The sequence below is a fragment of the Narcine bancroftii genome, chromosome 5, assembly GCF_036971445.1.
Source record: "Narcine bancroftii isolate sNarBan1 chromosome 5, sNarBan1.hap1, whole genome shotgun sequence".
Classification (NCBI taxonomy): Eukaryota; Metazoa; Chordata; class Chondrichthyes; order Torpediniformes; family Narcinidae; genus Narcine; species Narcine bancroftii.
The window spans coordinates 13,066,135-13,083,390 of record NC_091473.1 but is presented as its reverse complement, the minus strand read 5'-3'; the positions used below and the strand labels follow the sequence as shown (position 1 = coordinate 13,083,390).

Below are 17,256 nucleotides of genomic sequence, written 5' to 3'. Positions count from 1 at the left end.
TCCAGACTGGAATGAGATTGTTTGGCTCAGTGAGTCTGGCCTCTTTAAAAAAAGCAATACCCAACCTATCTCACTCTCCTGCCCTGTCTCCATAGTCCCTTAATTTTGATCTTTTCAGGGAGTCACATAGCCATGATTGTATCTGCCTCTGCCATCCCTCCAGCAATGCATTCCAGATTCAAACTGCTCACTGCACAAAATTAGTTTTTCATCATATCACTTCTCGTTGTTTAGTCAATTTCTTTTCTCCTATAGCTGCTATTCATGGCCCTTCAGCCAATCACAGCTGTTGCTCTCTACCTTGCAGAGACCCTTCATGGTTTTAAACACTTCTATCAGATCTTCTTGCAACTTCCACTGTTTCAAGGAGAACAACATCCAGATTCAAGTCTGTCCACAAAACTAATGTCCCTTATCCCTGAAATCATGAAATAAGTCTGTCCTGTTCCTAAAATGCAGTCATTAAAAGTAGAAAAAATACTCCATTTGCAGCCAAACAGAGGATTAAAGTTCATCATGGTTAATCCCAGGATTCTGCATGTTTTAACCACTTCCTCAACCTGCCACGTTACTTTAAAGAATGATGCATATATAGCAAAAACAGAATGCTGTAGAAACTCAGCAGGTCAAACAGAGATAAAGATAAATCACCAATGTTTCTGGCATGAGCCCTTAATCAAGGTATGAGCAAAATGGAATCGAGTGCCTGAATAAAATGATGAGGTGTATGGACAGGTGAGCATGCCCACAAATAAGAGGTAATAGGTGGATAAGGGAGAGAGGGCATAACAGAAAATTCCATTAGGAGTTAGGGATAACTCCATGAATGGAGAGGGAAGGGGGTGGAGAAGTAGAGGAAAGGAGACAGAGGGATAGGGAAGGGAAGGAGAATGGGGAGTGATCTAGCAGAAACCGGAGAAGTTGATGTTAATGCCATCTAGTTGGAGAGTGCCAATATTAGGTGTTCCTCTTCCAATTTACAGGTGGTCCTGGTTGGCAGTGTGTGACAAACACTTCAGTGAGGTGCAGAATTGAAATGGTTGGGCATTTGCATCCTGTGCTCCTATTGTAGCCTCCTCTACATTGGAGAGATTGGATGTAGACTGGGAGATTGCTTCAGTGAGCACCTTCGCTGTGTCCACATCAATGACAGGGATCTCCCAGTGGGCAACAATTTCAATTAAATTCTCTTGACAATTCTTAACTGCTGTGTTCTAAGGCTGTTTCTTCAATATTCTGTTCTAGATAATCTGCATTTCCCTCCCATTAAACTTTGAGAAGATGTTTCTTAATCCCTTTCAAACCGGTAGTTCCTAACCATAACCCGTGATTCATAAAACTTACCTCAATCACTAAGCTTGGTCACAAAAGTGCTGAAGAAACTCAGAAAGTCACACAGAATCCACAGGACTTCTCAAGAATGGTTCTGACCCAAAATGTCGACTGCCTTTTACTTCCTATGTGTTTCATCAAAGCTCTTGTGTACAGCATCTGCAGATTTGCTTGTTTACCTAAGCTTTTAGTCACCCTTAATCTTTTTGTGTGATTGCATCTCTTTGAGACATTGTCGAAAGTTATTCTGTATCTATGGATACAAATTACTGCTGTTTAAACTTGTTTTTCAATTTTTACAACAACTTACATAAACATTTAACATAATAAAACACTTCAAAAAACTTTTCAAGGCATTATTACAAAAATTGGCAATGAGCTACATAGAGAAGTTAAACCAGCATTCCAAAACATTGGTCAAAGAAGGTGATTTTCAAGGACTGTCTCAGGTGCAGAAGCACATGAAGTAGACCAATGAACTGAGATGTTTAAAGATTTCAAGATTATTGTATTGTCATGTAATAAAACAGAATACTACACAAAATTTCCTTCAGTCTACCGCAAGGCAAAGATTTGCTATAAGCAGAAATTGCCCAGTGCCGCTTACAGCCAGAGAAAGAGAAGCAAAAGGATGTCCATGGCTGTGCCTCCAGCACTCCTGCAGCCATACAGCTTAATGACTGAGGGGAAACTCTTTTCATGATCCAGCAGGGAGGTTACTGTGCAGAAGTTGGACTGCACATACAGTGGCTTAAAGGGCCAGCAGCAGGCCTAAATTCCACTGTGGCTCCTTGTGTGCTGATCTAAGTTAAAGTAATACAGGTACAGGGAGCCACCTCCTTCATAACTAGCATTGCCTCAAATTCATCACCAATGGCAATCACTAGGTTTTATTTAATTTGACCCTTCTGGCCCACAAGCCCATGCTGCCCAAATACATCCAATTAACCTACAACCCCCATACATTTTGAAGGATGGGAGGAAACCCATGCAGACACTTGGAGAATGTACAAACTCCTTACAGACAGTAGTGGGTTCGAACCCAGGTCGCCAGCGCTGTAACAGCATTGCACTGCTAATGCTAACCATGCTGCCCTAATTGGTTTATCAGTAACTTACAAACAAAGAGTGCACTATCCAACTGAATGTGTTATTTAATGGATGCCTTTACTTGGCATTGGTCAACTGAGTTTTGAATCTTTCCGAAAGTAATTCTCAGAAAAAGGGAAAAGATGAGAGAATGGGTCTAATCAGACTGTAGGTCTTCCTCTTCTGCAGCAGATTCTCCTCACTCTGTAAATCCCTCTGTTGTGGGTCATATTCCTTCAAGTGACAATTGCAGTTTTTAAGTTTCAAGATTTCAAGATTCCTTTTATTCTCAAGTAATAACACATTAAAAATGTAACATACATTATATACTTAATCTTTGCCATAAGCCAAAGAGTCACCATGAGCATTGCCCAGTGCCCCTAACATTAGTAGAAAGAGAAGCAAAAGAGAGTCCTTTCAGAGTCATTGAATGTCCATGGATCTGCAGCTGCCTAGACTCCTGTTCATCAACAACCCGAGCTCCAGATCCAATTTTCCAATACGATCAGAAAGCCTTCAGCACCTGAGGCCCTTTAGGAGTCCTTCTTGCTCTCAGCACTCTCAGGAATCTTGGCTCTGATACTTGGTTTCCATGAGCCAATCTCCAATACCCCACAGCCCATATGGGAGCCCCGACCACCAGTTGCCTGTAGCCTGTGAGGGTCCCTCAGCTTCTGAGCCCTATGCTGGTCCATTGCCTTGGTCACCATCCTGTAGGGTCATCTCTGTTTCTCCTTCTCCACAGGAGGGGGGGTTCCCTGTGCCTGTCAACTGCTCCCCGAAGTCTGCACCCACTCGTGGCCGCTGCCAAGCACAAGCGCCACCATCTTGGGCACAGTCCTCATGGTTGCAGGATATTATTTGCAAACACCATCAGTTCCTTTAACATGCTGTTTAAAGCCTGTAGAGAGCTATGGCATTTGGACCAGGCGGTTGAATCCTGTGCAGCAGCGCTGTGTCTCCACTCTTCTGGTTCTGCACCAGCAGGAGCAATGCCATTAGGGCAGTTCCAGTAGCGGCACCATTTTTTTTCCCAACACTTCTGTGCACCCTCAGCCTGCCTAATTAAACTCTCAAATAAATGGATAGCATGAAATGTAGTCTCATTTGAAACTAAATGTTACTGATGATTTGTTGGGATTTTTACAGGGTCTTGGATGAAATTGGTCTCTGTCTGTTTGTATCAACCAGGAGCAGAATTAGGTCCATGTTTAGCATCACTACTGTAGAATTATCTGCTGATAATCACTGTACTGCCTAATAAGTCGTTGGTTAAATGCCAGGAAGATCCAAGGTGCATTGAGGGTGAGTTGAAGGAAGGCATGTGCTACACTATTGTCCAAGTAGGGAGCTACCTGTGATATTTTGGCAACCTCTTGTTAGTGATGTTGCAGTTAGAAGAGTAGGCATTCATCAAAATAAATACATCATGGGTTATGGAGATGGGTTAAGAGTGAAATAGGAAAAGTTTAGGGGGAACATGAGGGGGAACTTCTTCACACAGAAATTGGGAATGTGAAAAGATCTGGCAGCTGAAGTGAATGTGGGCTCAATTTTAACATTTAAGAAGAATTTGGACAGGTACATGGATGGGAGAGGTATGGACAGTGCAGGTCAGTGGGATTAGGCAAAACAAATGGCTTGGCACAGGCTAGAAGGGCCCTGTTTCTGTGCTCTAATGTTTTATGGTTCTATCATAGCAACCTTGTGGTACCAGGCATCCAAAATTGCCAAGGTCATTGAATATTTCATCTCCTAAATAGGACCTTCCTGGAATGGACAAGATCAGCCCTATTTGTTCTGGTTCCAGCACCCCTCGAGGAAGCTTCATGACTGGACATAACCCCATGAGTCCAGAAACTATCAAGCTTATGCACAGGCACAGGTGAGTAACTCTATTGGTTTACATATTAGCAAGAGAAAAGAGACTGGTGGGTCTGTCCGTACACAGACAAAGGAAAGTGGCACAGGTATCCAGCAAAAGAAGGAGGCCTGTACCCAGGTTGCACTTGCATATATGCTTATATTTATTGTGTGAAAATAAATAGAGTGGATAAATATCCAATTATTGCTTGTGTTATAATAAAAATGTTAATTCATTATTCTAGTGAATGGTTGTATGTCAGGGCCTGTGTAAAGACAAAACAAAAACAGAAAACACTGGAAACTCTCAACTGGTCAGACAGCGTCCGTAGAATGAGAAACAAAAGGCTTTTTCATAGAGCTTCCACATGGAGGCTGGCTTAAAAGCAGAATGAAAAGGTATTTCTTACCTTTTTCATGCAGGCCAACAAAAACCTGCTCCAATGTCCCCTTTCAGCTGGAGGCGGCTAGGGCGTGATGTGGCTTTCAGGAGGTGTGGCTACTGGTACCATGACCCCATACATATGCACTGAGCAATAGCCAAATTCGTTACCCATAATCCCCCATGTAGCTGAAACCACTCTGCATTTCCAAGAATGGTTCCAGCTGCATGGGGGATTATGGGTAGGGTAGACAACCATTGCTCTGCCATGTATTGATGAGTGGCCCTGAAGGCCAAAGTGGCCCGGTGAGGTGCCAGAGGCCAGAGTGGATGGCGGAACTGTCACAGCCCACCCCGGCTGCCCCCCCAACAGCCCAGCACCCACTGCCCTGATGGCACCTGCCGGTTGCCCATGGCTTTGTTGTCCCTGCCGGCTGCCCCTGCCCTGAGGGGATCATGGAGGGAGAGGGAAGAATGAGATGGGTCGCAGGCATCACAGTGATGTCATCAGCCCACCCCCTAGCCAGCTGCTTGAAGCGGCATTACATTCATGTGAGGCGGCGAAGCGTTGTGCTCCACCACTGACCCTTCCCCCGAGAGGGACTGCAGTCGGCGCCTTGGAGCTGGCCAGGGCGCATTCATGGAGGGATGTCTCCCAGTGTAAGGGTGGAGAATGTCCGCCTTTACCCTCGGGCCTTTTGACTGTATGAAAGGGCCTAAAGTTAACATTGTAGGTCCAACACCTTTCTCAGAGTGGAATATAAATGCAAGTCTAGTTTTCTATTCTTAACACTTCTGTGTTACTGGGAAAGCTTCACTGCCAGTTGCTGTTTTGATGCTGATGAGTGGTTTTCTTTGCCAGAAGTGGATAGTTCAGGATCACTCATGTCATTGTGTGATGTGAATCACAATGAGAAGAGGTAATATGGTCAGCACCTCTTTTTCTGCAGGAATATTAATTTAGTATTCATGTGGGTGTTGGACTGTGCCTGTGGAATAGTACTTTTGGTCGGAGTGTTCCAGGATTAAAAACACAATCTAAATTTAAATTTTTTTATGTATCTTTATTAAATTTAAACCTACAGCACGGTAACAGGCCAATTTTACCCACGAGCCTGCGCTGCCCAATTACACCTAATTGATCTACAGCCCCTGATATGTTTTTTGAATGGTAGAAGAAAACTGGAGGAAACCCACGCAGATGAGGGGAGAACATACAAACTCCTTAGACAGTGCAGGATTCGAAACCCAGTCCCGATCGCTGGAGCTGTTACAGCATTGCACTAACGCTACACTAACCAAGAGTCCAAGACGGCAGTGCAGCAGCAGCTCGCAGCAGCCTCTCCAGACCTGGTGCTACAGCAACTCCCTAAGAAGGCACCATGCACAATCTTTCATTAGATGAAGATGGACACTGGAACACAGTGAGACGGGTGCTGTAATAGGGGAATTACCAAGCAAGAGCAGACCTCCGAGAAAAAGCTGAAAAGTTGGACAGACTCGACTGCTGAGGCAATGGGAACTCCTGTTGCGGCCTTGACAGCTGAGGGGACTGAGCCTCTGTTGTGGAGTTGTAGATCCAGTCTTCAACATTGGCGCCGACACCGCTTGTTGCTGGCAGTCAAGGAAACAGCGTGGATTAGTAGGAGGTGGTATTCTGTGGTAGCCAGAGCAGCAGAGTCACGTGCCTGGTTTGGGTATCCTGGAGGATGTCATCCTGGATCCCAGGGTCTCATGGCGGACAGTGCCAAGGCTTTGGCCTCCAAGGGATAGTGAACTGTGCAGCAATTTCCTCTTTAGCTGGCAGACATTTTACAACTAAAGTCCAGCAGAATACCTGGCCTAAGATGGCAGTAGCCTGCAGCGGCCTCTCCTGACCAGGCAAATGGTCATTTAAGATAGCAGACATTTTTAATACGTAGAGTCTAATTATATTGAAACCTGTCTTGACTGTGCCCATTGCCTAGATTTTGATAATTAATGTATTGCAGTACTGTTTATTTAGATATTTTGAGTAGTTTTGGGTAAATTGTAGTTTTAGTGAAAGAAAATAGTTTATTTAGGTGATGTTTTAGTGTGGAGATATAGTGGTGGCTAAGGTCCAAGATGGTGGCACGGCAGTCACTTGCAGAGGCCTCTTCCGTCCTGGTGCTAGTGCACATATGCTGTTTTTGTAGTTTGTGCTGTTTTTATGTAGCACTGTGGTCTTGGAGAAATGTTGTCTCTTTTTTTTACTGTGGCACTGCTTTGCAGGATGATTTTAAAGTGACAAATGAAGTTAAACTTGAATTGTGCCACTCCAATCTGTCAAAGTCCAGCCCTGATTGCTGCCTGATTTCTTTTTGAAAGTGGCTAAATAAAGGGAATGAGAGGAAATGTTTTGATCTTGTTTGCATTCTGTGATCTACAGAATGTTACTACACAGTGGGACCTCGTACATGGAATGTTAGTCAGAGCATTGTCCCAGCAGTGGAGCACTACCTCTATCTGCTTCATCAGTTGGAAAAGGCCCTACAGAAGACAATGACACTACCAACCTAGCCAAACTGAACAGTTAACAGCTGATAATCACTCAGAGCATTTGGAAGGATGAAATAGGTGGAGCAGTGTTAGTTCTGTTTTTGGCGTGCACTTGCTTAGATTCAAGATGCAGGTGCATTGGGAAGGAACTGCTGCATGAAAAGTAATATTCTGTATCTCTTCAGCCCCCTCAGTCTGACTGGCCCCAACAGGCACTCCTCATCCTCACTATCCTCGCAAACATCCAGTGAGGTTGGGAACCTTGTCATCCTCACAGATGGACTAGCTGGAGAAACCCCAGATGATCTTTACCGCATGCAGGTATGACAGTTCCTGGTTTGTAGTGTGTTTCCTTGTGTTGCATACCAAATTAGGGCCACTACTGTAGCCTGTCAGATACTGTGCCTCTAGCTTCACATCTACATGAAGGATGGCAGAGATTGGTGCTAGCACTTTTTAGGTCAGTTCAGTGAGTTCTTGAGTCAAATCAATCAAATGTTTCCTTGCCATATGACACAGTGAATTATAATTTTACAAAATGTGACTTACCAACAGAATTATATTCCTTTGAGGACTGTAACAAGATTTAAATCTGATTGGGGATGTAAAGTTAAAGCAGGTTCTGTAACAGAAATTACACCCCAATCAGTTTTCTATCAAGAGGGCACAAGCTAAATACTATCAGCATTAGAACCATGAAATATTTCTCGTCAAATCCCAAAAAGAGCAGCATTAGCAGTTCATTCCAATTGGGACTAACAAAAATTATATCCCGTGTGCAGTGTCTCAAGAGTTATACAATTAAAAATAACCAAAAATGGTAGAAATTCTCAGTCAGTTAGGCAGCAGCTCTGAGGAGAGATATAAAATTAATAATTCATGTTAACAATCTTTCATCAGAATGGGTTGGATGTAAAGAACAAATGCAAATGCCTATAATTGGAAGTTTGTCAGTAAAAGATTAATGTCACAGTTGATGAGAATGAGTGGTATCCAGAGGAGGACAGTAGAGAGGAAAATGCCAAATGCTGGAATTGTGAGAAATGGGACTGGAACGGCTGCTTCTCTTAAATTGTTAGATTTGATGTTTGAGTCCCAAAGGAGGTAACTTACTGCTGTTCCTTGAGTTTATATTGAGCTTTGTTGAAAAAGTACAAGGCCCGAACATAAAGAGGTGATAATGGGAGTGGGTGACAGGTATCATTGTCCAATCACTATTAACATAAGTTATATTGGACAATAAACTCCAGCAACAAATGAGTTGCTTTTCTGTGAGTTTACATCTGCCAAGATCAGTGTATCTAACCTCTGTCTAGAATCTGGGATTTGATAGCATACTGGGCTACTCTGGGCATGGGAATGAATGCATGTGAGGGTATGATGGTAGGAAGATGTGTCCAGAAACACTGTAGACATTGCTGGGGGGTGATTCTATGTTTGTTGCATCTGAGGGCAGAGGGGGCCAGGGCAGAGGAGCAGGAATTGAAGGAGATGTGGGGTGAGGGCTGAGTCAATAGTAGTGGAGGGAAAGCCGTGTCTGGGGAAGAAGGCAGACATTTTTCCCTCTTGGCCTTTTGTAGGGACCCCTCCCTCCATGATTCCTTTATACACTCATCCCTCCCCACCTTTCCTCCCCCCACCTCCAGCACCTTCCCCTTGGCCACAGGAGGTGCCACACTTGTGCCCATACTTCTTTCCTCACCACAGTTATACTGCTAATATAGAGTGTAGCATCACAGAGGCATCTTTTGGTAAAATGATGGAAATAGCCTTGTTAAACTGTTCTCTTTTCCACAAGAGTGATAACAATTGAAAGGACAAAGTATGTACATTGCAACTAATCTCAATGTCCTGGCAATGAATACAACCAGGATTCTGCCATTCTTGACATCATGGTTTCAAGGCTTACAATACATGGCCACTTAGATGATGTACCAGAAGAGTTACTAATATTTATTAAATGGTACATCATCAAAAATCAGTGGCTTCAGAAGAGATGAAGACAACATTGGGAATGGGCAAAAGTGTTCTCCATTAAGACAAGTGTTCATTAGGAAGTCCATGGTTTTAATTAACACCATAAGTGATGAGTGGCAGATTGTCCAAAGTGTCAGTTAGTCTGTCTCTTTTATTTTGTGCTTCATTCCCTTTTGGGGTTACCTAGTGCATTCTCCTCCTGCCACTCTCTCTACCTTTTGCAGCTTGCTTATGCCAACACCAGGTTCCAGGGCTCCATGACAAATGTCTCTGTTTTGTCGTCGTGCCAGGCAAGTCCATCCACTTCTAGCCTGAGCTCCACACACTCAGCCCCTTCACAGATGATCAACTCTGCCCCATCAAGTGCTCGAGGTATGAACTTATTTAGTATTTATTGAACCAACCTGAGAGTGAACCATTTTTTTGTTTCACATACAGAAAAAATCCCCAGTATCAGTAATTCAACGAACCAACAACAAACCAACCAGCAAAAAAAAAATCAAGGGAAATAAGCATTGGGAACTTGAATGGGTGGGAGCTCAGATTGGTGTTTAGACAGGACCAATGCCTGAAGAGGGCGCACAAAATCAGTGAACTGGTGCGGACTCGAAAGGCCAACATGGTCTGTTTCCGCTCCGTAAATGGTTATATGGTTAAATGGTTATGGTTATAAATAAATAACAATAAGCAAATAAATAAGCAGATGAACAGATAAAGACAGATAAAAAGATGAATTAATGAATAAATAAATGGGATGAATAAAAATGTTCTCCAAAGCAACATGCAGCTCCTTGGTGAAGATGGGAACAAACGTTTAGCCAGCGGAGCGTCCCTGGTCATGTCCCACCCGTAGCAGCTGTTTGAATATAGTTGTGTTTGAAGAAAATGGTATCGCCCAGGATGAAGAGCCAGTCAGTGCCACTCACAGTTGGGGTGACTCTCCCACAGTGACTCCCTATCCATCCCTCGTAAGATCTTTATCTTTATTAGTATTAAGTTTACTAGCGAGGCTTGGGAGAGGGGGTTAATTATGATGGTGGCACGGTTAGATGGTGGTTAGTGCAATGCCGTTACAGTGACCGAAATTTAAATTTTGTAAGTTATGGGAATTATCTGCTTAAAGTGAACTTTACATAATTAATGGCTAAAATACTAATTTTTTTTTTCAAATTACTTTACATTTCGCACTGTCTTTTGTCCTTTAAAATGTGTATTCTTACTGCAGGTAAATTAATTAGGTATGGTAAGAGGGTCTCTCATTCAATAAAATTCACATATCCAGCATCTGCAAACCATGTCGGTGCCAGATAATGGGGATTTTACTGTATTATGCTTGTCATTATCATAAATCTTCTCTGTACCCTCTTCAGCTTAACAACATCTTTCCTGTAGCACTGTGACCAAAACTGAACACTATACTCCATACTTCATTATGTGTCTTATATATATATCGTTCTTTGGCTTGGCTTCGCGGACGAAGATTTATGGAGGGGGTAAAAGTCCACGTCAGCTGCAGGCTCGTTTGTGGCTGACAAGTCCGATGCGGGACAGGCAGACACGGTTGCAGCGGTTGCAGGGGAAAATTGGTTGGTTGGGGTTGGGTGTTGGGTTTTTCCTCCTTTGCCTTTTGTCAGTGAGGTGGGCTCTGCGGTCTTCTTCAAAGGAGGTTGCTGCCCGCCAAACTGTGAGGCGCCAAGATGCACGGTTTGAGGCGATATCAGCCCACTGGCGGTGGTCAATGTGGCAGGCACCAAGAGATTTCTTTAGGCAGTCCTTGTACCTTTTCTTTGGTGCACCTCTGTCACGGTGGCCAGTGGAGAGCTCGCCATATAACACGATCTTGGGAAGGCGATGGTCCTCCATTCTGGAGACGTGACCCACCCAGCGCAGCTGGGTCTTCAGCAGCGTGGACTCAATGCTGTCGACCTCTGCCATCTCGAGTACTTCGACGTTAGGGATGAAAGCGCTCCAATGAATGTTGAGGATGGAGCGGAGACAACGTTGGTGGAAGCGTTCTAGGAGTTGTAGGTGTATTATATATATATAGACTGCAGACATCTGCCTTTGCTTTGAATGGCACTGCTCCCTTCTACACAGTGTTCTCTAGGACCAAGCTTTAATTCCATCCTTGTCTAAAGCATACTGCCCAAATACATAAAAAAGCCAAAAGTTTGGGTTGATCATTTAACTGCTTCAATCACACAACTGTAAGGGTTAGGCCAGGTAGGTGTTGGTGATGGGAAAGAGAGAAGCTAAAAAATTTAAAGATCAGGGAATGTCCTCCCAAACATCACAAAGTTTGGCATTTGCTTTAAAGCAGAGATTGTGTCTGTTCTAGGTCTTAGAAAGGCAGGTGTTTTCATTCTCTTCTTAAAATCAATTGCCTAATTCATTTAGTTTACTATTATAGTTTTCTTTCCAATTACCTATTCTGCTGCAGTATTTGAGAATTTCAGTGCATCTAAACATTGTACATGACAAAAAACCCATCATTATCATTAATTTGGCATGTGTGTGGAAATTATTTTCTTGTTTCCTACTCATTAGCTATACCTGTACTGATCATTATTTTCCCCTTTATTCTATCCTAATTTCTGTGATCCTCTCACTCTCTCCTTCCTATCTTATTTCCCACCTTTTTCTCTTTTACTTGCTCTCCTCTCTTTTTTTACTTTAGCATCTCTATTTTCCACACTGGCTTCATTTTTTTCTCACCTTCTCTCCCCCTCTACCTCACCTTTTTTTCTCCTTTATTGGCATCTTTCCTGGTTATTTCTCTCTTGCAAATTATCTATTCCTTTTCTCCTCTTTATAAATATCCCTGACATCTTTTCTCTTACATTTTTGTACACCCCTGTATCTCCCTTTTTCCTTCCATTTTCTTTTCTATATTTTGTCTGCTATGATTTTTAGTTAACTGTTTAGCTTTGTTTGTGCTCAGGTTCCCCATCATTGTCTGATAAGTACCGTCATTCACGGGACATCATGATGTTGCTGCCTCCTCACAGGGACAGGCCAAGCAGTGCCATGTATCCAGCAATGTTGGAGAATGGACAGGTAAGTTAATGATAATCCATTTGAGAAGACTTAAATCACATTTCCTAACACAAAAAGAAGCCAATAGGCCCACAGAGAATAAATCAGGTCTTGGAGGAATCCCATCAACTATTTCGCACTTCACTTCCCTTTCTGGGACCAAGAGCGGGACAGCTGGCCACTGATGCACAACTTGTCTCAGGCCCATCTTGAGGGTGAAGCATGTTCCTGGGAGCACCAAGGTCAGTGATTTTTCCGGGGGCAGAAAGTGATGCAGCTGATGATCAATTTCTGGTTATAATGATGTGGAGAGGCTTCAGTGACCATTTCACGACCCCGAAGGAATGGGCAGCATTTATGTAGCCACAAAGTATTTCCTTTGCTGAGGGATGTTTAATCCACACGCAGAGTCTCTGGGGCCACCAATGACAAAGACTGACAGTTTTGTGCGATGAATGATGTAGGTTGGATCAGCTGAGCACACAAATTCTCCTACCACTTAACATTAATTTACAGCTGCCAATTAATCTACCAATCTGAAACTACTTTGAAATGAGGAAGAATACTGGAGAAGATCCACACAATCACAGGGGCAATGTTCAAACTCCTTGCAGACCCTAGTGGAGGTCAGGGTTGAACTCAGATTGCTCAAGTGTGCAACTCTACCAGCTACACCACTGCACTGCCCTAATCATATTTCACCCAATAAGTTAGTGTAAATAATTTTCTGTATGGTAACAAATTGCTATGTTCAATCTCTTATTTTTTGAAAATTTTATTTATTGAATCGTGATGTACATGTTAAACATACAAATAATGAATAACACTTAGAAAAGACAAAATACATACATATTTTGAAAATGAATTCCATACAATCCCCTAACCCACCCCCCATCTTATCTACCCCCAAAAAAAGAGATCATATAACATCAAAATTCGTCAGTTAATTACCATGGTTTGGAGCAACACCACTAACGTGTGGGAAGGGGATTTAATGATTCAGCCCATATAATCCAAATACGGGTTCTAAGTTTTATGTTTAAAAAAAGATAATTATCACAAAAATTATGTTATCTTTTCCAATGGAATACAAGACCTCAATTCCATATGCCATCTCCGAATACTTAAATTTGTCTCATTTTTCCAAATAAAGCCAATCTCAAAAAAGCGATTTGAAATCTATTTAATTTCAATTCTAAGCTAATCCTCTTAATATTACCCAACAAAAACACCACAGGATCTAATAGAAATTTCATTTTCAAAATAATTTCTAGAAATTCCTTAAGTTTATTTCAAAAGGGTTTCACTGTCTCACATAACCAAGTAGAATATAGAAAGGAACCTTCCTCCTTATGACATCTAAAACATAAATCCAAAGAAATAAAATTATATTTCCTTAATTTTTCTAGACTTAAAAATAATTGATGAATAAAATTGTAATGAACCAATCGATACCTTACATTTACAATTTTAGTCATACCATCCCTAAATAAATTCATCCAATCGTCCTGAGAAATATATATACCCAAATCTTTCTTCCATTTTGAACTAGATTGATGAATATCCAGCTTAAACATTTTATTCTGTAATAAAGCATACATCTCAGATATAAATCCCTTCTTACCACCCTAAGTAAGTAAAATTTCAAACTTAGACCGTCTAGGTAACCGTAAAGTATGTCCAAAATTATCCAACAGTAAAGCTTTAATTTGATAAGAAAAAAAGTATTTGAAGATATATATTTCTTTCATTCTTTGAAAAGAAATAAAATATCCTGCTTCATAACAATCTTGCACCAATTTAATACCCTTTTGATCCTATAACTTCAAAAGTTGATTAAGTGTAAAGTGTATTATTTTGATACAATGGAGTTTTACCTGAAATCTTGCCTTGAGTACCTATGGCTTCATATTTTAAAATACCATAAATCCATTAAGTGTTTCAAAACAGGTAAATTGTATTTACTCAATAATTTAGGATTCCATCTATAAATAAACAGATCCATCTTCTTCTCACCAATTTGAGATAATTCAATATTAGCCCGTGTCAAAGGTTTAGCCATTTCAAACATCCTATTAATAAATTTCAATTGTGCCACATCATAATAATTTTGAAAGTTGGGGAGTTGCAAACCTTCTAATTCATATTTCCAAGTTAATTTCTGAAATGATACCCTTACCATTTTATCCTTCCATAAAAAATTCCTCACCAAAGCATTTAAATCCTTAAAAAATTGAGGAATCTTACAAGGAATAGACTGAAAAAATTACTGAATTCGAAGAAAAATATTCATTTTGACACAATTAACCTGTCCTATTAATGTAATTGGTAAATCTTTCCATTGATTTAAATCATATTTAATTTTAGACAATAAAGGCAAATAATTTAAATCATATAAATAACTTGAATTACAATCCACCTTAACACCTAAATACTTAATCTGATCTGACCATTTAAATTTCACAATGTGCCTACATGAAGAATAATCCATTTCAGCTCTTCTCCCAATTAATTTTATAACCTGATATCTCACCATACTGTTCCAATCTATCATGCAAGTTCCTCAAAGAATTTTGAGGTTCTGTTAAATATATCAAAATATCATCTGCAAACAAATTAATTTTAAATTCATCAGATTTAACCCCAATACCTTTAATATTACTATCTTGTCTAATCACCTGAGCCAGAGATCCAATATCTAACACAAATAGAGCTGGTGACAAAGGGCAGCCTTGCCTAGTCGATCTAGTCAACATAAAAGGTAAAGATAACTGTCCACTTGTCAGCAGTAGGACTTCTGTCTAAAGCCTTAATCCAACCAATAAAATGGGACCAAATTTAAATTTCTCCAAAACTTTAAATAAAAAGCTCCACTCTACTCCTTTTCTGCATCCAATGAAATAACCATTGGTAGGTTAGATTCCTCCCGAAAAACATTAAAGAACTTCACAATATTATCTGCTGAATAACGATTTTTAATAAAACCTGCCTAAATGAATTAAATCTAGTAAATATTTAGCTAACCTATTAGTTCAATCTCTTTATGTTGCTTGGATGACAAAGCAGGAGTTAAGGGAGCAGCTTGGCAGGTTCCTAGTGAGAAAGCTAACTCAAGGGACAATTTGAGAGCTAAGGGAGAATTTTGTTCACATGCAAATGTTTAATATGGTAAAATTGGAGAATAGTAAAGATTACAAGGAAGTGTTCAGCAAAGGTTTTATTGGTGTTAGAAATCTCACAAGTGACAAAACTATCAATGTACACAACACAAACTACTTCCATTTATAATTTATAACATGGGTAAACATTTACAAATGTTTTGCAGTAATTATTAAAATAAATGATGCCAAATCAAGTAAAAAGATAGTAAGATAGATAACAAACTCGATCAGAGGGAAAACGAGATGGAAAAGCAGAGATTTACAAGATTTTGGCCTTGCAGCTGTAAATGACAAGCCAAGGATATCAGAAACAGATTTATTGTCATAAACAGGTCACAAAAATCGATATTTTGCTGCATTATTATTGTGCATTACAAGTGCAAAAATTGCTATAAGTTATAGTTCCATAAATACATTCTTTAAAAATTTTTTTTTTTTTTTTAAATGAGGTAGTATCTGTGGTTCATTGTCCATTCAGAAATCTGATAGCAGAGGGGAAGAAGCTTTTTTTGTAATGTTGGGTGTTTGTCTTGGTTAATACAGGGAGTCTGTGAAGAGATATTAGGAGAAATTGAGAATTGGGCAGATTAGTCAGAGGGAAGGAAACTTCTAAAGGTAATATTTTGACAAAATTCCAGAGATTCAAATTTTCAAACTATGGCAGGTTCCCAGGATCAACTTATTTTTATTCCTCCATTATTAATGCACAGCATTAATGTTGCTGTCAAACTTTACCTGGTGGTTCTAGAAAGGCCTGCACTGGTGTATCCACAGTTCAGCCCATGTTGTCAGCCCAGCAGTAGCAAAAAAGTTATTCATGTGATTATGGCTCCATCAGCTAAAATAAAAGGGGAACCCAGTGAATCCAAGTGAAGAGTGGGTTGGGCCTTCTAGAATCTATTCCCCTTACAGTTGTTGGGAAGTACTGTGGTCTATTGCGGTGACAGTTCACTCTTATTACAGCCTTCAAGTTTCCAGCGGGCTTTGATTCAACAAGTTGTCGGACCTTGCAAACCATGCAGTGACCCCAACCTCTCTGTGGCTGAAAAGGGTAAGGTCTCATTTAACAACAAAGCTTCACTCTTTCTTTGGCTTGGCTTCGCGGACGAAGATTTATGGAGGGGGTAAAAAGTCCACGTCAGCTGCAGGCTCGTTTGTGGCTGACAAGTCCGATGCGGGACAGGCAGACACGATTGCAGCGGTTGCAAGGGAAAATTGGTTGGTTGGGGTTGGGTGTTGGGTTTTTCCTCCTTTGCCTTTTGTCAGTGAGGTGGGCTCTGCGGTCTTCTTCAAAGGAGGTTGCTGCCCGCCAAACTGTGAGGCGCCAAGATGCACGGTTTGAGGCGTTATCAGCCCACTGGCGGTGGTCAATGTGGCAGGCACCAAGAGATTTCTTTAGGCAGTCCTTGTACCTTTTCTTTGGTGCACCTCTGTCACGGTGGCCAGTGGAGAGCTTGCCATATAATACGATCTTGGGAAGGCGATGGTCCTCCATTCTGGAGACGTGACCCATCCAGCGCAGCTGGATCTTCATAAGCGTGGACTCGATGCTGTCGACCTCTGCCATCTCGAGTACTTCGACGTTAGGGGTGTAAACGCTCCAATGGATGTTGAGGATGGAGCGGAGACAACGCTGGTGGAAGCGTTCTAGGAGCCGTAGGTGGTGCCGGTAGAGGACCCATGATTCGGAGCCGAACAGGAGTGTGGGTATGACAACGGCTCTGTATACGCTTATCTTTGTGAGGTTTTTCAGTTGGTTGTTTTTCCAGACTCTTTTGTGTAGTCTTCCAAAGGCGCTATTTGCCTTGGCGAGTCTGTTGTCTATCTCATTGTCGATCCTTGCATCTGATGAAATGGTGCAGCCGAGATAGGTAAACTGGTTGACTGTTTTGAGTT

The 17,256-nt window shown here is 41.4% G+C and overlaps 1 protein-coding gene across 23 annotated transcripts in view; it reads left to right on the top strand.

The window, feature by feature from the left end:
• Positions 1 to 17,256, top strand: part of dock3 (dedicator of cytokinesis 3) — a 939,092-nt gene that overhangs the window by 905,746 nt on the left and 16,090 nt on the right. For 22 of the 23 annotated variants that reach the window (XM_069936839.1, XM_069936837.1, XM_069936835.1 and 19 more), the window contains 5 exons: positions 4,185 to 4,306; positions 7,372 to 7,507; positions 9,388 to 9,535; positions 12,105 to 12,220; positions 16,324 to 16,411. In XM_069936839.1, the coding sequence (XP_069792940.1) occupies positions 4,185 to 4,306; positions 7,372 to 7,507; positions 9,388 to 9,535; positions 12,105 to 12,220; positions 16,324 to 16,411 (610 nt within the window). Of the gene's footprint in view, positions 1 to 3,570; positions 3,720 to 4,184; positions 4,307 to 7,371; positions 7,508 to 9,387; positions 9,536 to 12,104; positions 12,221 to 16,323; positions 16,412 to 17,256 lie in introns of those variants that run through there. The other variant, XM_069936847.1, reaches the window with a different exon arrangement.